Genomic DNA, 21,368 nt, shown 5'->3' with positions numbered 1-21,368 from the left:
TTGTGCACAGCCTGCCTGGTGTGCGGTTTTATATATTCAGTTCGTTCATCGATGTGGATGGACTTTAACATAAATGTAGACGGCATGGATCCTGCAGTGCACTTGGAACAGTCTACGAACACACACCATGGTATGATCTTTCATGTTATCGTACTTGTACAAAGTCGGCAAACTAGGAACACAAGCAGTACAATATTGTAGGGGAACAGATTTCAGTGCATTCTTAAGTAGTCCTATTCAAATTAGAAGTTGCTAATTGCCTTCAGACTACTTCCTTGTTTGAAATTACCGTGCGAGAAGAAAGTCTTGTTGAACATATTGATCTCTCTTTAAAGATAAAACAGTGTTCTGTACAAGTAGTAAACGAATTGAGCATATAAACACGTCAGTCAAAAAGCAAGGCAAGCTACATTGCTGTCGGTATTTGATGGGCAATTTGCACTTTGTGTGGAAAGTACCTTCCTTTTCAGGCAACATACACAGATGTGTATACGTACCTGTAATCCACAGATCTTGCACAAAAACTTAAAAAGGACTGTTTGGGTAATGCTCAATAGGCATTATCTAATCGTCAATCCTGTCTTCTGTTTTGATTGAAAATAGGCCCAATTTTCGCTCTGTTCAGACACACCCAACAACTGAAAAAGTGGCTATGAAGGAGTCAATACTTTTGTTTGAGCGTTTTTACATTGTTGAAGACCCTCCTTCACAGACGTCATCTGCATGTCACCTATCTGACCGCAAAATAGGCCTCGGCCATGCTGGAGTCTGGGCCTGCTGTGTGCTGAAATATGTCAACCAAACGGATATCTTCAGACATACCCAAGCTTCAAACATATTTCACGTGATGATCAAGAACAAATATTTTTTTCTAAAATTGAATACATGATGAAAACAGATTCATTTCTAAAACCAACTTTTATTTTGTCATAACCTGTTTAAAAACTTTATTTTTATATACAGGTAAGAATCTTTGTCTGAGGATGAGGCTAGTTCAAGTGCTCAAGGGATGATTATAAAATGGCTGCAGGTATGAGTATAATGAATTTCGGGCTTGCTTGGTCTTGCCCTTTTCTTTCTCTCCTTTTTATTTATTTATTTATTTATTTTTTTTTAATTTTTTTTAGCGTATCATCAACTCACGTCCCTAAAAGGAAAATGTCCTGTGAGGACGTAAAGGACCCCTAGATTCAGTATAATGAATAGTATCCATTATTATTCTCCATGTATAAACAATCACAGAAACAAATGGATTATTCTCCATAGCTGGGTTCAATTTATGACACCCCAGAGTAATCGGAAGAGTGTTATGAATGAGCAGTGTGGTCTGTTTTAATCAAATTTTAAGGTGACAGCATGAAACTGCTTGCTGGAGATCCCTACCAAAAAATTTCCATTGAGCTATCACGGAAATAATTGTCCACTTCATCAAAAAATGTCACTGTTTTGAGGTCAAAAGTTAGTGGCTGGGGTACTTAAGTCTTCGCTAGACTATTGGTGATGGCATATCATTCTATGAAATTGTGTAATTGGCCAGACCAGTAGCGATCCTGTCAACTTGGATGTAACTGGTTCAATAAAATAGTTATTGTCTTTGTGTTGGTGTGATTTTTGACCTTTTTAAAAATTAAAATATGGATGGAGTTGAGTATGATGTTAGTGATGGTGGTGGGAAGGGGAATGGGGTGGGGCAAGTTTGTTTCTGGGATATTCTAAGGGTTAAAAACCCAAAACAATTAATATGTCAGGTTGCATTAGGATCGAGTTTGGGGCAATTAGTTGTAAATCAACGTTCTCTTGGACATTATTTAATGAGAGTAGAAGAGTAAATACTATATTTGCATAAACAGTGGAACCCTTCTTTCAAGACCTGAACAATTTGAGAAAATCAGGCCTGAGAAAGGAGGAATCTTCAAATGGGGTCCAACTTACAGAGGTTCAGAACAACAAAATCTGATAAAACGAACAAAGGGAGGGAGTCTTCTATGGGGGTGGTAGGAATCTTAAAGAGCAGGTTTTTTTGTTCTTAAGTGGTATAAAGTCTTCTATTGGAAGGGGGTGGGTTGTATGTTCCTCTGAAAGATGTATAAAGCATTTCTTTACTTGTGTGACATGTATTTTCAGACATTAAAAAAACATAAAGTTACATTTTTGTCGTTGTTGGCTTTCCTTAACATTTAGTTACGAATTGACCAAATATTTTAACATAGGCCAGGAACCGAGACGAGGGTGGTGATGTACACTCTGGAAAAACATGTATTGCACCAATTTTCTTACCCCAACTAAAATATCCATTCCCGTGTCATTTTATTGAAACTTTCTACGCCATCAAAGGTCTTCCGCTTGGCTATCTGGCACACTTTTCGGATCCAAGATTTCTGTCATAGGTGTCACTTGACCGCAGTCAGCTTTTTGTCATGGTACCCCTCAAAATGTTACATGCCAGGAAAAGCAGTGTTATGAAGTATGTCATTCCGTCTTTTGTATCAGACTGAAAGAGACCTTACCACCCAATAATCTGTGTGTGTGTGTGTGTGTGTGTGTGTGTGTGTGTGTGTGTGTGTGTGTGTGTGTGTGTGTATGTGTGCGTGCATGCGTGCGTGCGTGCGTGTGTGTGTTTGTGGGTGGGTGTTTGTGTGTGTGTGTGTGTGTGCGTGTACGTACGTACGTGTGTGCGTGCGTGCGTGTGTGTGAGTGTGTGTAAGTTTGTAAGTTTGTTTGTGTACGTGTGCACTACAAATAGTAATTTCTTTGTAACATTCTCTGATCTGTTGCACTATTTCAGCTGGTTCATATAAACTCGGGGCTCCTGAAATCACTTGCACCAGCAAGAGATCAGTGACTCTAAAATGGACGGCTCCACAAACTCCCGTCACAGGCTATAAGATTCAGTACCGTAGATGGAACTGCACCGACCAGAACTGGCAAACAATTCAAGGAAGGGCACGCACGTGTACCATCACTGGTCTTCAAGGCAGCCCAGAGGAATACGAGTTCTGTGTAGCTGCAGTGCGAGGAGGCGTGACTGGGCCGTTCTCTGTTCCTGTTCGTAAGTGATCATTCAATTTTGAATCAAAGAAAACTTTCATGAACAAAAGTTCCGCTCACCAATTCACATCTGGCGAGGATTGAAAATAAGATAAGAGCAGCCTCGGTGCTCTGTGCGCAGTCTGCATTTCATGAATGAATTTAATTCTTTAAAAATCTCACAGAAAGCTGTCAGGGTGTTCAGTTATGGTGTCTGACTGTCGTAAGTGACATTCGCTGTGCACCAGTACTATCTCATGGCTCCCCATAGACGCCCGTCCTAGAGGGTCCCGGGACCCCCACTTTGACTATTTAGAGGGTCAATGACCCCATAAGAAGTGTTTATGGGGGTCCCAAGAGTCCAGGATCTCCAAACCCCCTGTGTATTAAAAACGCATTGTGATCGCAAATAGTGTGAAATGAAGTGTTTTTCCTCATCAGATTATTCGAGGACACATGTACAGCAACAACACCTTCTTCAATGGAACACACACACACACACACATACACACGCACGCACACACACGCACGCACGCAAGCACGCACACGCACATTTTCAACTTGAATTCCTGTTCTTTCTATTTGAATGTTGCTGTTTTTCTTCAAACATGTTAGCTTCCAATGACTTAGTTAACGACAACAGTCTGAAAAGAGTACCTGCACAATAACGGATATTTAGTACGTCCCGGGACACCCTCTATGAATTTCTAGTACTTGATTTTGGTTTCTAGTGCGCATAGCACGCAGGGAACCACACTTTGGGGAGCCCTGATTATCTATTCGAAAATCTTCCACAACTGTGATCGTGTAAAAACACGAAGAGTTAGTATTTTTGGGCGTCTGAAGAGATTTTATTCGCGGGTAAAGTCCTTTGACAGCTGCCATAATGCCAATTTGCTTCTGTGTCGAAAAGCCCTGTAGCTAGAGCAGCTGCGATCACTGTCCTTAGTGAGTTTTATTTTGTGATTTGTTTTTCTCTGTTATGTTTCCTCTTCATTTTCAGCTTGCAACATCTGCCGGGACATTCACTCGCAGCGTACAGAAACCATCACGCTTGCAAGCAGACTGGACGACTTGATAGCCAAGGGTAGCCAGAAAAAAGTGCAGGAGTTTTACAAGTACGTTAACAGTTTTCTCAATGAAAAAGGGGGAACAATCGTCATACATGCTTGTAACCTAAATGCACTCGAACAGTTTGATCAGAAGGTGGATAAGAAGTTAAACGAGCTGATACCGGATGGGTCCCTGTTCCAAAACAAATATGAGAGGTCGTACTTTGACCGAAACCACCTCGTGTATCGAATCAAACCATCAGACAAGAACAGGCCCCTGAGTACACTTGATTTTAAGACAAAAGTCTCAAGTAATAAAGGAAATGAACCGCCATCATACACGCAAATGACATTCCTGATTGACAGTTTTTGCAAAAATGACGAAAGCAGTGACGATTCGGACAGCGAGTGTGAGTTCGTTTTCAAAGAAGGCGAGGAAGTCTTCATAAGGAGGGAGACATGGGATGAACCTTTCCAAGAAAATCTGAGAACGCAAGCAAAACTTGTGCCCACCTCGTCTATGTCAGATCTGGTAAACTACTGCTGGGACAAGTTGAAGGAATACATTTCGTCTTTCACCAAAATAAGACAGAGTTGTTCAATTTTTTTCGGCGTTGGTGAGTACAAAGAAATAATACCTGAATGGGTTGTTTCCGAGCCAGACTGTGTTGAGCTAACACCGTTAGGCAAGCAGGACACTTGGAGAATATGGGAAACACCGCAAAGAACAGGTGGAACACAAGAACAAGCAAACCAGCAACTGCAGGTGTACTTCGTTTCTAAAGCAGCAAAAACTAAAGAATTACAGACAGGTAAATTCAAGACTGTTGCTGTTACATCCTCAAAGCAAACGCATTGCAGTTTTAAAGACGCTATTGAGAGAAAAGCAAACGAAGAATTAAAATGGGTTGGGCAGGAGGAACCTAGACAACTTCTCCAGTTTGCATTCCATCCTCTGAAAGATGCACAACATCCTGACTATTGTGTCCTTGAAATTACAATTGGGTACTACCACGGTCTGTGTTTCTATGACAAGGAAGGCCCAGAGCTCTACAGGTGTGAGTTTCAAAAGACAGGAACCAACGGCGCCTCCCTCATGAGAATCAAGTATGAGGAATGGGTGAAAAGTTACAACGGAAATGCGCATGCATCCTTAACGGAACAGAGCTACAGCGCAGTGTAGTTTGCTTTTGTCGATCTCTTTTGGCGCCACAAATTACATTACCCCCACCCTCATAGGTGCAAACACACAGCCACCCACACACATTAGGGGAGGGAGGAGAGAGAAAGTGCTCAAGAGCTTAATGATGACTTGAAACGTTACCATGTAATTCAACATTCTAATTAGTCGATTTTACGCCATGGAATTGCAGAATCAAATAGTCTTTGCATTTTTTTGTTTTTTTGTTGCTGTTTTGCCGAAAACGCGTAAAGGCTTGTACAATTTGCCCATTTTGCGTAATCGGCAGCCCGTTTATGGCTTTTTAGTTCTCAAATGCCTGGGATATCATCACACTTAGACAGCTGGATTCTCGACCGGATAGATATTGCAATAATCAATAAGTAATGGCAATTTATGGCAAAAAGTGTAGTTTTCGTGCTTTTCCGGAGTTATGCTCAACACTGACCCACCAGACCATAAAAACCAAAATAGGGAGGTAAAGTAATGTTAATGCAATGTTCTGGTGACACAAACAGTAACAGACTGGCTGCCACTTTTGCGAAATGAGCACATTTTAGGAGCCTTTACGCATTTTCGGCAAAACGCTGCCGATTTCGCGTAATGGGCAGCGTTTTGCCGATTACGCGAAATGGGCAAAAATGTTGCCGATTCCGTGAATTCGGCACGATATATAGGCCTATATATATGTGAGAGAGAGAGATTGGATTGGATTGTTTACTCATTTAGGCCATAGCCCCTTATGAGAGAGAGAGAGAGAGAGAGAGAGAGAGAGAGAGAGAGAGAGAGAGAGAGAGAGAGAGAGAGAGAGAGAGAGAGAATCAGAATCAGAATCAGAATGTTTATTTGCGAAAACTCATATTGTTTATAGCAAAAGGGTGCTGGGGGGTTGGGTAATCGAACGATCCACGAACATCAGTGTACACATTGGTTAGGCCAAAAAAAAAAATGTCTGTTTAGGGTAACATGACCAAAAAAAGTAGGGTCGGTAGGTAGGTATTTTTTTTTTTTTTTTTTTTTTTTTTTTTGTAAATGCTATGTTGGCTGAACATTCACTTCTTATATTTGATGAATACATGTTTCAAAACTAACGTATAAATAAAACAGAGAGAAAGGGAGAGAAAGAAACGCCAAATGTCTCTTTTTAGCATTTTTACCTCTTTTTTTTTTTTTTTTTTTTTTAAATCAAAAAAAAGTTTTTGGGTCGGCGCCAAATCGATAGGGTCGGTCGGGTTACCCTAAACAGACAATTTTTTTTTTTGGCCTTACACAAAAACAATGCATCGTGATTCGGTCCGAAGCATCCAACTTGTAATCCAAGTCGGGAAATAACTTTTCCGTTTCGAACACAGTATTGTTCCATATCGATCGCGGTATTGTTCCATATCGATCGCGGTTTGTCACAAACACACATGAAATATGTGTGCCCTGTAGTTTAGCGACAATAGTCAGTCTGGCATGGCACGGAGGTAGCACTGTACCAGTGTAGACACGACATGAAGGTCAGTAGTGAGATGGTCGATTTCTTCTCCAAAGACGTAATAAACATATAAACAAGATAAACTTATTAATGTGACAAAATTATAAAGTGGCGAACATTATTGTACATTCCCAATAATCAAACCGAACACAACATAAAAAAACACAAATATGTGATGAATTACATATCGAAGAGATAGAGAGAGAGAGGGGGAGGGAGAGAGAGAGAGAGCGAAGGAAAGAAAGAGAGAGATAGAGAGAGAAGAGAGAGAGAGGGAGAGAGAGAGAGGAGAGAGAGAGAGAGAGAGGGAGACAGAGAGAGAGAGAAAGAGAGAGAGAGAGGGGGGAGAGAGAGAGAGAGAGAGAGAGAGAGAGAGAGAGAGAGAGAGAGAGAGAGAGAGAGAGAGAGAGAACTCGAACTCGAAAACTGTATTACCGAGGGATGATAGCATTAGAGAGAGAGATAGAGAGAGAGAGAGAGAGAGAGAGAGAGAGAGAGAGAGAGAGAGAGAGAGAGAGAGAGAGAGAGAAACTGAAACTGAAACTGAAACTGAACTTTATTACCAAAGGATAGAGGTTTTAGGCAAAGCGGTTTGTCCCTTATACAAACACTTAATACAGACGCACATAATATAGATAGTAAAATTGACAAGGTTATTGTTACTTACAGACGTACATAATGTAAATAGTAATAAGAAAAGGGTTATGGTTTTGTATGCACATTCAAAAATGGGAAAAACAATATAGTGTGGAAATTGCAGCATAGTTGCAATAATGCATTGCATATAAACATCCAAACAACTAATAACAAAAGGGAGAAAACAAATGTGGGGAGGAATTGTCCCAATCATTCGCATGTATATCATTATCAATACATACACATAAAGAACAAATCAAAATACAAACATAACTTGACTAAGTGTAAAAAGCACTAAAATATCAGACATGAAAAGTGTTCTATTTACCCATTAAGCGGGAATGAAACTGGCGCCTAAACGTTTTCACAGAAGAGGCATTTCGGAGGGGTAGGGGTATGGAATTCCATAGAGATGCTCCTGAGAAGGCTAAACTTGACTTATACAAGTCAGACTTAGTCTAGACGAGGGATGGGGGGAATCAGGTTCTGGGACCCATATCTTTTTGTGGCATGTCTGAAATGTGATTTTAAATATCCAGGAACATTATTGTTTATTACTTTGTACATAAAGACAGCCTTGTTTAGCGTCAACTGATCTTTCAAGGGAAGGAAGTTAAGGAGCTTTAATTTATCATCTGTTGGCTTATTTGACTCATGCAGAATTAGTTTTGCAGCACGGCGATGAAGAGAATTGAGTCGTTTGAGATTAACATCACTGCAGTTATCCCAAAGTGAGAGAGAGAGAGAGAGAGAGAGAGAGAGAGAGAGAGAGAGAGAGAGAGAGAGAGAGAGAGAGAGAGAGAGAGAGAGAGAGAAAGAGAGAGAGAGAGAGAGATGTGAAAGAAACAATTGAAAGTCATCAGTGACTTTCTTCCGAGATTTATTAAAATCTCACATACCCAGCAACCAAAATCACAGGCCTGAATCCTCGATGGCTCACCGTTCGATGAGGTAGACTTTGTGGGAACTACTTTAGCAATTGAAAAGTTCCGAACGCTCTTATGTACGAAATATATATCTTTGGAGTAAACAATACAAACATACTGCATTTAAACTAGCAACTACGGGCTTGAACACATGAATCTCCATAATATGTATATTATACAATCCATGAGTTCGGTTGTTTTCTAAATTCAAATCTCACGATCAGTGTTGAGATACTCGCTTCAGATCTCTTATGAGTGCAAGCAAACTCCCAAGGCAAGTAACTCTCATACTTTGTCCAGCGACAAGAGTAGTTCCCCTTTCGAATTTCTGAACTCAGTTGCTTCGACAAAAGACTGCAATCCGACGGTTAGTTTTCGACAATATTTCATTTTATAAACAGATCACACGCAACCAAGCGCACACATCCCATCAATTTAAAGAACATACAGCGGTTGCATACACTGTTTTGCCCCAGAAAACCGAACTTCATAGAGTATTTATGACAATACCAACAACCATGCAACACAAATATCCCCCCTCATGCTAAGGGGGGATAATCAATAAAAACACAAGGCTTATGATCAGTCAAGTTCATTTTTACTAGACTGATAAAAAGATATATAGCTATTCTGATGGACACGTGGGGGGATTCGGGGGCTGTGATTGGATGGTCTCACACATCCCTTTTCCGATCATCAAAGCATAACGCTACGAAAGTTGGCCATTTTTGCCGATATCCAAACGATATCGGCAATAACAAAGACGCATGGTTCCGGTTTCTTCCACGTGTATAAAGTACACGCATACCTCGCCAGGCTTGTGTCTGTGGCTAGTCGACAGACGATGCAATTTGCTTTGTGTGTGTTTTTGTTGTTGCTTACTGTACATGACATACATTACGTGTAAAATCCAGTTCTTTAACTGGCAGCAAACCTTGCAAATTTCCAGAAGCTGCAATCTGAAGCGACCTATCTCTGATTTTTGCAGACGATCTCTCCAATCACCAATGTTTAACACAAAATCAGCAAACTCTCCTGTCACATAGAACGTCCATTGTGTAGTGCAATGTTGAAATGAAGTTACCGGTCTGAAACATTTCGTCGTTTCTTCTGAGACAATCCTTGTTCTCTTATCATCTACAGATTTACCGCAGTCTTCACCACGCGAATTCCCAACAGAAGTCAGACTTTCGAACATACAATCTACGTAGGCAAGCATGATACGTCATAACGTCATATGATTCCTAAGATATTGACGTAATGCTAAGCATCCGGTTATCTTGAGTTTTCTCCGTAATACATGTCCGTGGGTTTTTCAATGTTCGGTTATTTCCGTGGCTTCATGCAGAAAGAGAACCGTCGTCTGCAATCAACGACATGGACCATTCTGGTCCTTGTTGCTGACAAAAACATGATTTTAACACAGAATTTAATGTCAGAATAGCTATATAAACGCTATTGTGTTTTTATCGTAGCAATAGGGTCCGATATTTAGACTCGAACAAGTATAATGCGACTCGTCTTCGACTCGTCGGCATTATACTTGTCTCGTCTAAATATCGGGCCCTATTGCTACGCTGAAAACACAATAGCTGTTAATATCGGTAAAGGTTTGGCATGATATGGGCACGGATTGGCGGAAGATAAGCATGGTTTGGGGGGGTAACTGCTTTATCATGAAATTCAACCCCTCCTTAGGGGGGAAACTGCTTAATCATGAAATTGAATCCCTCCAAAAGCTGGCCCATGTTAGCTGGCAACAACGTGTCTGAGCTCCCGCTGCAAACCTTCATTTACCCCTGAGTCAGCATGGTCGGGGTGTGAAACCATTACCATGTGCTTACTTTACGGCACCCATGCTGCTGTTTTGCGGGGCTTTGCTACCAGCCCCAGGCTTCAGTCTTCTGGAGGGAGCAGGATCCAGAACCGGCCACGGGGTAGACAACCCCCCGTGGTTACGCTAGCCACATCCCGTGGTTCGCTTGGGCTCACATTGTGGACCCTGCCTAAGTCAGGTAAAATTCACCAAAATACAACAGAATGCAGTGTCCCCCTTTACCATGCTTATCTCCCGCCACATACAGCTATGCAATAGATGTTCCGCCAATCCGTGGCGGGAGATAAGCATGGTAAAGGGGGACACTGCATTCTGTTGTATTTTGGTGAATTTTACCTGACTTAGGCAGGGTCCACAATGTGAGCCCAAGCGAACCACGGGATGTGGCTAGCGTAACCACGGGGGGTTGTCTACCCCGTGGCCGGTTCTGGATCCTGCTCCCTCCAGAAGACTGAAGCCTGGGGCTGGTAGCAAAGCCCCGCAAAACAGCAGCATGGGTGCCGTAAAGTAAGCACATGGTAATGGTTTCACACCCCGACCATGCTGACTCAGGGGTAAATGAAGGTTTGCAGCGGGAGCTCAGACACGTTGTTGCCAGCTAACATGGGCCAGCTTTTGGAGGGATTCAATTTCATGATTAAGCAGTTTCCCCCCTAAGGAGGGGTTGAATTTCATGATAAAGCAGTTACCCCCCCAACCATGCTTATCTTCCGCCAATCCGTGCCCATATCATGCCAAACCTTTACCTATATATCTTTTTATCAGTCTAGTAAAAATGAACTTGACTGATCATAAGCCTTGTGTTTTTATTGATTATCCCCCCTTAGCATGAGGGGGGATATTTGTGTTGCATGGTTGTTGGTATTGTCATAAACACATTTCGGCTTTAGCCATAAATGATTTTATGACAAGCAAGACAACCACTGCAAATGGTCCGTTTGAGGAAAGCTTAAGCAAGCGCTTAATTCTCAAACGGTTTGCTTGACCCTATTCAGTTTGTTCCATACCTGTGTCCTACTTTTGGAAGGGACGCACATACAGAAGCTGAAAGGAAAAACCCACCCTCGGCTCTTAGAACCCTTACTTCTGATTCCTGCCTAGCCCGATCGGCCACCTCTTCCACCCTTACCTGCTAAACAAACCATTAATACCGTGCCCCTGCTAGGGTTCCTGCCCGGTGGTGTCCGGTGGCCCTTCAAACCAGGCTCCTTGGCTGTCACTGCTGGGAACGGGAGCTGCTGTCGTTGTCTGGCACAGCCTTTGCTCCCAGCCTTACTGGGCGCTTTCCTTAGTTTCTCCACGCCCGGACGTCCTTGCACTGTACAAACTATCAGTAGCACATTTACTGACTTACTTTATTACATCTGGCCTGACATGTTTGTGCCAGATTCCCCCTCCCAATGCGAAGGTTCGAACTTTACCAGTTTACCAAAATTAATAAATAATCCTTGTCGCCCGATAAGATAAACAGGAAGTGTTTCCAAGAGAGGTCAGTCATCATTGCTTCGTACTTTCTGACTGCAGTTGCTTCCCTTAGACCAGTGCACTACAGTTTCGAGGCAGTACCTCTCCGCCGCTTACGTAACTACGACTCGTGACTCACGCGGGTTAGTCCCCAGCTAACTTACAAGCATATCAATTTACTGCCTTTGGCTTTGAGCCGTAGCCCTAATTTCGACAATGCGATCAACACGGAGGAATGAGGTTGCACTTCGGCCACTGCCCCCACTCCGATCGTCCTGTATAATTTATAGAACTTTAGGAGTTTAAAGATTTTGTCTTCTCTTGCGGTAGGAAATATAGTGCCAGCCACTGAGTCAGCACCACCAAGATGGCAAGAACAAAGAAACTCTCTCGCAAGCATAGACCTATATAGGTCAAAGTCGATCATGCACACGTACATCAATTCACCATTTTTTCACATGATAAACACACGATCACATCAAAGAGAAAAGGTATAAAAACTTGACCCGTCAACTTATAGCCTGAAGTTGTTTGGTCTTTTTCCTTTCAGCTTCTGTATGTGCGTCCCTTCCAAAAGTAGGACACAGGTATGGAACAAACTGAATAGGGTCAAGCAAACCGTTTGAGAATTAAGCGCTTGCTTAAGCTTTCCTCAAACGGACCATTTGCAGTGGTTGTCTTGCTTGTCATAAAATCATTTATGGCTAAAGCCGAAATGTGTTTAACGTTGGAACATGGGTGCACAAGTTCGTCTTCTACTAAATAAATTAGACGAAACAAAATTTCCTTAGCGATATCAAAACATGAACTGAACACACACTATCTGCCTTTACCGCCACAGCAGAATATCAAAATAACTGTGTACTTGATTGTAGTCTAAAACAGGGAAGCTGACATGAAGTGTTAACAGAATTGAATGATTTTCACGGAACTACACAACCGCGCATTAATTAATCGCCTGCGCAGGTAGACTGATTGAGTGAATAGGATTCGATCAAACTTTAGCACAAAAACACCCTTTTTCCTTTAGAAGAAAGGGGGAATAAAGAGGTTATACTCAATATAATAAAGAGGTTATACTATACTCAATATTAAAAATGATGGTCTCAGTTCGCGGTCATGAAAAATGCGAGCTTCCCATTATTTTTAATAATTACTGAGACTCAGCATGTAACCTCTACCAATCGGTAGCATCAGACCCTCTTTATGTGTAACCAGAATTCATATATATTTCAGTTACAACATATTTTGATAGAAAGCATTCAGGTTCTGCAGCATATTATTGGAGGAAAAAAACCACAGTCTGGCATTTGAAGCTTTTCTATAAACGTTGAAATGGGTTCTGCACTTTCGCTCATGACGTCATGATTATTTGGATGTATAGTGTCATCGTTCTACGCATTACAACATTTCAGATTATTGACTTTAAATGAATACTGTTATAGGACCAGCTGATGCAATTTCTTCGCACAATAACATACAGAAATGTAAACAAAGATGACGAAATAAGTAGAAATAGAACATCGGTTCAAGTAGTGTGTGACACGAACAGACATTGAGATCTTGCTCTCAGTCACGTAGTCTTTTAACACACAAAATGCAGCATTAGAGCCCAAATGATGACGTAGACAGTACTTTATCAACCGAACTTTGTTCTTCTATACTGCTCATACTGATAATGAGTGTGATAGTGTCGCAGCCTCTTTCGCAGAAGGTCAGGGTTTCGAATCTTGCTGGGTAAACGAGTCCGAGTTGGATTTTACCAACCGCCCGAGTCAACATGTGCAGAAGTGCTAGTACTAACTTGACCCATTTCATGGAGGTTATCAAACGCTGCAAAAAACACGAACCCAGACTGAGTGGCGTGGAGCATTCTGATAATCCTCGCTCCACGGCTATCGCCAGTTGTCTCTCTGACCGGACGCGAAAGTCCACGCGAATCTATCAAAACCAGAATACAGAGTGATCTAGCTCCCATATGTTGTTCACGAGCAGTGTTCGGGAGACGAAAATGATTTCAGATTGGCCGGCTTCGACAATGATCTCCGTTCTGTTCTTCTCAGTTATGATAAAGACATCGTTCTAAGGTCAAAACAAGTCGAAATTTTGGGACTGCTGCCGGAAGGAGACCGTAATATATGGTCAAAAAAATCGTCTACTCCAGCGAGCGTCGAAACCAAACGGTTGATTATCACGTGACACTTATGCCATATTTAGAGTTCTTTCTTTCTTTATTTGGTGTTTAACGTCGTTTTCAACCATTCAAGGTTATATCGCGACGGTGTTTGCACAGTAAATACATCCGCGAAAAATAGCTCGCTTGAAACTGTCTAAAATAAAAATTCCTCTGTAATTTAAAAATTACAAAACACCATGAAAAAATCAATATCGACGATCGCGAATCTGCTTTCATCCATAACACATTACAAAAAGATCTAAATATGTTAAAAAATCGGTTTCCTTGCCAGACAAGGAAACTCAAGGCATCCTGTCAGGGAGAGAATGAGCCGAACTCATTTTGACCTGAGGTCAGGATGGGCGTGGAGGGCTAAGAAATTATCTGAGTGCACCATGGCCGAAAACGGAGGGTACCGTAATAATATTGCTTTTAGGCTTAGGAGAAAACGGATGTATTGTCAATTTGTTGGTTGCCTGAAACACTGTCAACGAATAGGCATTATAATTATAGAGAACATGTGTTTGATGGGTATTATTATACATTTCTAACAGAAAGACAAGAAAGGGGATCGAGAGTATGTGTATATGATTTTGGAAATTGGCTATGTGCCTGTATGTCTATTGTGTGTGTTTGTGTGTGGGTTTTTGTTTTTGTTTTGTTTGTTTTGAAGATGCATCTAGCTTAGTCTTCTTTCGTCTGCTGTCGTTGTTTTATGCATACGTAACAGAAGTAAAAACATGTTAAAAGGGGTCTTGGTGTCAGTGTGTGCGTGCATGTCTGTGTCTGTGTCTCTGTGTGTGTGTGACTGTGTGTGTGTGTATGTGTGTGTGTATGACTGTGTGTGTGTGTGTGTGTGTGTGTGTGTGTGTGTGTGTGTGTGTGTGTGTGTGTGTGTGTGTGTGTGTGATTTTGTGTGATCGATTTTTGACTTCCGTGAGTAATCATGAGAGTCTTAGGAATGAGTAGTTATAGGCCGGCCGGCCGGCAGTAGACAAAATACTTAACGTTGAGGCTATCCCGGATGTTTTTTGAAGCGAAAGCTTTGCAACTTTGCACACTTCTAGGGATTGATAATTTCCCGACATATCCCCGGTTTGGTCGACCCATGTCAAATGTTGGGGGTCACAGCGTGGCCTTGGTCGATAAAGATAAAACCGAAGACGATGTGCCCCTCTCGGGCTAACAAAAAAGCTGGTGTGTCAATAAGCCACCAAACATCGTATAGTGTTCACACTCGTTTTCAGGTGAGTAGTCTATAACTGAGCAACGATCGATACGCTGTCAGAGACTATAGAGTATACTCTATAGTCTCTGACGCTGTTGCCATAGCTCGGCTTTGTGTGCGCTTGGGTCGATCCTGCCAGCCTTTACTGAGATGTTGTCGTTGAGCATTCCGATTAAAGGTACTGAACTTGTCAAATCCAGGTGCACGGAGCCCCTGGGGCTTTTAGTCATACCTCAGGCAGCTATCCGTTAGAAGAACTACCAAGTTTCATTGACTTGCACCCAAAGAGTCAAGAACTGCGATTTTTTTACGAATTAATTTCGTACTCGGACCCGGCTGGTCTTTACCTAGTTTTGGATCTAAATTTAGATCAGGTAGATCACCACATCATGCACAAAAAGACACGTCACTAGCAAACTATGTCAGACGTCATCATGAGTTTGTGGAAAACAAAATGGAGGCCGGAATCACTCAGTTGAATCGAACTCCGACCAAACACCACGTAATAACTAGGTTAATTTATGCACTCGCGTGAACAAGAAACTGTCGAGCTTCACAGATGTCGTCGTTGGGTAGTTTTGGGTTTGTTTTACTACCATAGGAGGATTTTTGAACTGTAACTGCACTCAGCTGCAACAAAAACGCAAAACGAAGGCTGTGAGCTGCACTGTGCCTTTAAGTCAGCTGCACGTTATTTGATCCAGGCAAACCATTGGAGGGCTGTATGTATAAGGTGACTGGTGTGCACGGTAGTGAAAAGAGCGGTTGCTATAGCGACTCAGTAATCCAGACATCGTTTTGCTATTTGTCTTTGCATTGATCCGCCTTTCGAGAGCTCATATTGTATGACTTTAGAGCGCGTACGTCCCTTTGTTTTTCAGATAATAATATAGCGCTCTGCCACATGTAAGCATTTCAATGGCTCAGTTGGAACAATACTGGGTGCAGTCTAAATTCGGAGCAAAATGTGATACAGTAAATCAAATGCCAATTTGACTGCAGCGCACAACAGAAAACAAACACAAACACTTAGTCATCTCATATTGTAGTTCAACTCTGAATAGACGAACACTGTATCAAGATGTTCGTGTTACCAAACAAGGCTCCTTTGAAAATACAAATTTACATACAATGTTACTGGTTTTATTTCCAGTGTCTAGCTTTGGATCTCATCACAAACTCGGAATATGCACATACATGTACGTTCTTGTTCACAGTCATGCAAGATTGTGTTTTTATCAAGTTAAGACCAGTCAAAACAGACGCTCACATGATGTCATTGCATCATCCTTTACAGTTCCACAGTTCCACAGTCCACAGTTCAGCCTCACAGACACCCTATGTCAGGCAGTTCAGATACCACTCAGATGGATATGAACAGAATAGGTTTGACAGCCTAAACACCCACGGATTTTTGTCTTGTCCCGTTGCACGTGAAGTTTTTGTGAATCCACCCCAACTGGTGGACGGGTGAGCTGTCCCGGTCACTTTTACCTGAATTGTCACAGAGGACGGATGGAAGTTAAATAGAGTGAATGACTTGCCGAAGTGAGGTAAATATTCTTTGATGTTGTGAAACCGATTTAGTTAGAGTATCGAATTATTAGTAGTGTTTATGTAAACTGACCAACTCCATAGGCTTACATATGTATACAACATTGCCAGTTTACACGCCAGAGACTTAGTATTGTCCTTGTCTGTGTACGTCAGACAAAAGGGAGGAACCGTGAGGAACGAGTCCGGCAACCCCCAACGAGACAGTCTCCTTCGGCAGCGGAGAGCATGAGAGCATGACTGTAACATAGCGTCTACGTCTATCCATTGTCACTCGTCATATCAGAATGTCTACTGTCACCTTCTTCATCTCCATCATCGTATGCTACCCGGTCGTCGTCATCATCATTGAAGGCTTAAATGTGGTAACGTGAGAAAGTGGAGTATGCATGTGTGTGCGAGTAAAGGCCAGTTAGATAATTGATTTTGTGTGTGACCAGAATTAATAGTTGAATATTTTGCGTGTTGGCATTGGATGTATGTGCATGCGTTGTGTAGTATTTGGATGCAAAGGACGAAAGTAAATTGTCAAACTGTTTTCCCTTCTTGATTATTGTTATGAGTGAGGTCGAACCTGGAATAGAGAGTATGAGTGATTTGTGAGTACATCATACGTAAATTTATAAAAACCATTCCGTAACAAATAAAAACAATCATTACCTGTTGTTCTCCCATGGTGTGTTTTTTCAACTTCATTTACTTGTTGTAATTTTTACATCCCAAATGTAGCCAGTAAATGCACTATACAGGGCCGGACTAGGCGAAGAGGAGGGGGGGGGGTTGCGAGTGGTGGCCCAGGGGGACATCCCCCCTGGCGGCCGGGGCGGATCAGTTCATTTTATGACTTTTTTTTCAAAAGTATATTGTGGAGATATGGGTGTGAAGGCGCGAAGCGCCGAGCCAACGGCGCGAAGCGCCTAGCTTGCTAGGGGGGTCCGGGGGCATGCCCCCCCGGAAAATTTTGAAAAAAGGATGCAAAATGGTGCAATCTGGTGCATTCTGAGGATGATCATTACAAGTTTCAGGCAGCAGATTTTGTCACTGATTAATACCCAAAAAATTGAAACTCAATGTAAAATAAAGAAATGCATACCTCATTCAATATTTTTATTTTTTGGCTGCGGGGGGGGGGTCCGGAAACCCTAGAACTCCCCCCCTCGTTGTGGGGGTCAGGGGGCGAAGCCCCCTGAAGCTGACGGGTAGGTCATATTCTGAGATAGGAAAATGGTCGCTCCTTGCATGAAACGGCATAAAATAAGCAATAATAAAAAAAATTTAAATAAGTAAGGTACATGTTTAGGCTAGGGGGGGGGGGTTGCGCAACCCCCATAACCCCCCCGGTAGTCCGGCCCTGCTATAACGAAAAAGACTTTTGTTTTTACACTGAAGGTAAACAGACAAAGTTAATTACATCAGAACTGCCTGGTGACTGGTGCAGGGGAGATAATTTGGAAAAAAGACAATTCAACTCATTTTATTTCAAAAACTGCATGTATTGCTGTGTTTTCCTTTACAATACAAGGTAATCAGATCACTATGATTATGCAGGTGAATTGTTAAGGCTTGGATTCTGGTTAGGGCTTCATGATGAATGCCAACAAACAGCAGGGAAACACTCCCCATCAAGGCCTAAGGGTCGGCACTGTCGGTAACATTCGTTTGCAATTAATGTTTTGTTTTATTTTTGTTGCACAGAAACGGAGAAAACCTGTTTCTTATCGCCCCAAGAACTGAACCATCCGGTTGCGGTTGTAAGTTTGTCCCCACACCCCACTTCCAAGGTAGAGAAATGTTGGCTTGTCCCAATGGAGCTCTGTTAACACAGGTACCACTGTACCACCTGGGTACTTTCTGTCCAGAGGAGGCATTTCTTGCTGAATAAACTTCGTGACTTACACCAGCACAACATTAATCATGAAAATGATTCCCGCTCTTCACAGACAGCAGTTGGCTGATGATTGTTGGTATGTGACCAAGTGGAGGGATGGTCTTACCTCACGCCCGGTATACACACACACACACACACACACACACACACACACACACACACACACGCACGCACGCGCACACACACACACACACACTCACACACACACTCACACACACACATACTCACACACACACACACACACACACACACACACACACACACACACACACACACACACACAAGTGTCAGCCAATACAGGAATGCCTTTTAGCAGTTGTGTATTTGGCAAGATCAACGGAAAGAATACAGACAGCTGTTCATCTTTTTTTTACACAGCTACGTCAATCACATCGCAATTCATTTTATCTAAGAAGCCATGCACTCCAATGACACTCTGCTGTTTGCACAATGGAGGGGAGACAATTTGCATTGACGTTCGTCTGGCGTTCTTATGGCAGTGAGCGAACGAAGACAAATGGTACAGATTAAAGTTAGGCAATGAGGCGGTGACTGATATTTGACTCAGTGTTACCGGTTAACAATTTAAGACCTTTCCTGTCTTTACCGTCTTTACCAAAGAGCACAACAAGGATAATATCAATGTGTGAATAACCAAGAAGACACTGACATTCGGCACACCTTCATTGGGAATCATACCAACCAGCTCATAACTAGTCTGTGGTTTAATCTTTGTACGCATTAACCTTATAGGCCGTGAAAAGTAGGATATGCGCCAAAATGGCTGCGATCTGCTGGTCGATGTGAATGCGTGGTGTATGTGCAAAAAATTCCATCTCACACGGCATAAATAGATAAGATCCCTGCGCCTTGAGTCCGAGTCTGGAGATACGGGCGCGATATAAGACTTCATATAATAATAACAAACCCTGCACAGTGACAATTTAAAAAAAAATTTTTTTTTTAGTCATCTCATAATTATTGTAGTTGAATTCTGAAGAGGCAAACACTGTTCAAGTTATCGTATCGAGATTTCCGTGTTACCAAGCAAGGCAACGTTGTCCCTCACTCCATGTGGTAGATGTTCATCTTGAAATAGTTTTTAAAACAAGATCTGCGCGGTGAAGACGGTGTACATTTTAAAACAATGTGTTTGCAGCTTACTCTCACATGAAAATCAACTTTGTAATTGTGATAATGGTAGGTTCCACTTCTGTTTCAGGTTTTCGAATATTTCAGTTTCAAAAAGATTGAAAAAAACTAAGTAAATATATGTGTGTTTGTGTGTGTGAGTGTATGAGTGTGTGTGTGTGTATATGTGTGTGTGTGTGCGTGTGTGTGTGTGTGTGTGTGTGTGCGTGTGTGTATGTGTGTGTGTGTGCGAGTGGCGCGATTCGCCTGTTTCAGTGAGTGATTTCTCAGAAAGTCTTGATGTTTTTAATCAGTGCAATTGTGAACTTTTAGTGAATTAGATGTATTTTATGTAATAAAGCAGATTTTAGAAAGTGAGCAAAATGTCTGGGGATATTATACCTAGGAACTCTCGTGTAAAGTTTCATGAAGATCGGTCCAGTAGTTTTATCTGAATCGCTCTACACACACATACACACACACACACACAGACACACATACACAAACACACACAGACACAGACAAACACACACACAAACACACACACACATACACGCACGCACACACACACAAACACACACAGTCACACATACATACACCACAACCTCATCTCGATTCCCCGTCAACGTTAAAATATTTAGTCATAACTTGACTAAATGTAACCAGGTACACGAAGACAAAAGACGTCCAAGGACACACAATACAGCACAGCACAGAGATGCACATTCAAATTCTTACAATAAAACAAAACTTAAATTTATTTTAGCGTTTTATTGTTGTGTTTTCCCCACACCTGTAATGATTTTTGTATAACCTGTACAGCAGGAGGACTGCCCTAGCTGTCAGTGATAGGAGTTTCAAACCTGACAATTAGGATGAAAGGCAAACACGTGTGCCTTTTCATGATAGTTTGAATAAAATATATCATCTTGAACCATTTTTTTTTATTAATATGAGTATCAAAATGTGCTGTAACATTTTAGTCTGGAATAGGTGGAATTGTGACATTAGCAATGAAGAAGTCAGTTCGTAAAAAACATAACATGTAATGCGTACATTGTTATATCACTGCTTATTTTTTTCAGCCATGGCACAACAAATACAAAGTCTGAAACTACAAAATGTTTGGATAGAATAGCACAGTAAAAAGCAATTGATATTTAACCAAAAAAATAATGGTGCATGCGCGCGTGTGTGTTTGTGCCTGCGTGAGTGGGTGTCAGTGTTAAAGCATGGGTGCGTGTAAGTGAGTTTCTCTGTGTGTGTGTGTGTGTGTGTGTGTGTGTGTGTGTGTGTGTGTGTGTGTGTGTGTGTGTGTGTGTGTGTGTATTTTTAAGAGAGTTTTTATTGCCTGATGCTGCTATACTCCTTCGTCACAACAAATACAGAGTCGGAAGATACAAACTGTTTGGACAAAATAACACGATAAAAGCAATTAAGGAATAAGCGATGAAGTATAACAGCTATAAAATGTAATATACAAATATTGATATTTAGTGCAAGTAGCAGTGCATGCACGTTTGTGTGTTTGCGCTTGCGTTTTAGTGTTTAAAAACGTGCGCGCGCGTGTGTGTGTGTGTGTGTGTGTGTGTGTGTGTGTGCGTGTGTGTGTTTGTGTGAGTGGATGTGTGTGTGAGTGGATGTGTGTGAGTGGATGTGTGTGTGTGTGTGTGTGTGTGTGTGATTAAAACGATGAAACTGCAAAGGTAAAATGACGTAAAAAGCATGACAGATTTGAAAAAAGAAAACAACCATTACAGCTTGCTTATCAAACCAACAGAATAAAATA

At 41.8% G+C, this 21,368-nt stretch overlaps 2 protein-coding genes across 4 annotated transcripts in view; one reads left to right on the top strand and one right to left on the bottom strand.

The window, feature by feature from the left end:
• Positions 1 to 21,368, bottom strand: part of LOC138948259 (uncharacterized) — a 486,513-nt gene that overhangs the window by 120,840 nt on the left and 344,305 nt on the right. The gene's annotated exons all lie outside the window — the stretch shown is intronic.
• LOC138948257 (uncharacterized) lies at positions 5 to 17,300 on the top strand. Of its 3 annotated transcripts, none has more exons than XM_070319778.1 (4): positions 5 to 130; positions 2,786 to 3,049; positions 4,031 to 4,145; positions 16,717 to 17,300. In XM_070319778.1, the coding sequence occupies exons 1-4, from the start codon at positions 52 to 54 to the stop codon at positions 16,790 to 16,792; spliced, it is 534 nt and encodes a 177-aa protein (XP_070175879.1). In that variant the 5' UTR covers positions 5 to 51; the 3' UTR covers positions 16,793 to 17,300. The 3 variants fall into 3 exon arrangements, with proteins under 3 accessions (XP_070175879.1, XP_070175876.1, XP_070175878.1); XM_070319777.1 differs by lacking the exon at positions 16,717 to 17,300 and adding an exon at positions 964 to 1,030 and having other exon boundaries at positions 19 to 130; positions 4,031 to 7,021; XM_070319775.1 differs by lacking the exon at positions 16,717 to 17,300 and having other exon boundaries at positions 4,031 to 7,021.

The sequence above is a fragment of the Littorina saxatilis genome, linkage group LG15 (genome assembly GCF_037325665.1).
Source record: "Littorina saxatilis isolate snail1 linkage group LG15, US_GU_Lsax_2.0, whole genome shotgun sequence".
In the NCBI taxonomy this organism is placed as follows: Eukaryota; Metazoa; Mollusca; class Gastropoda; order Littorinimorpha; family Littorinidae; genus Littorina; species Littorina saxatilis.
This window is presented reverse-complemented; position numbering and strand designations above follow the sequence as displayed.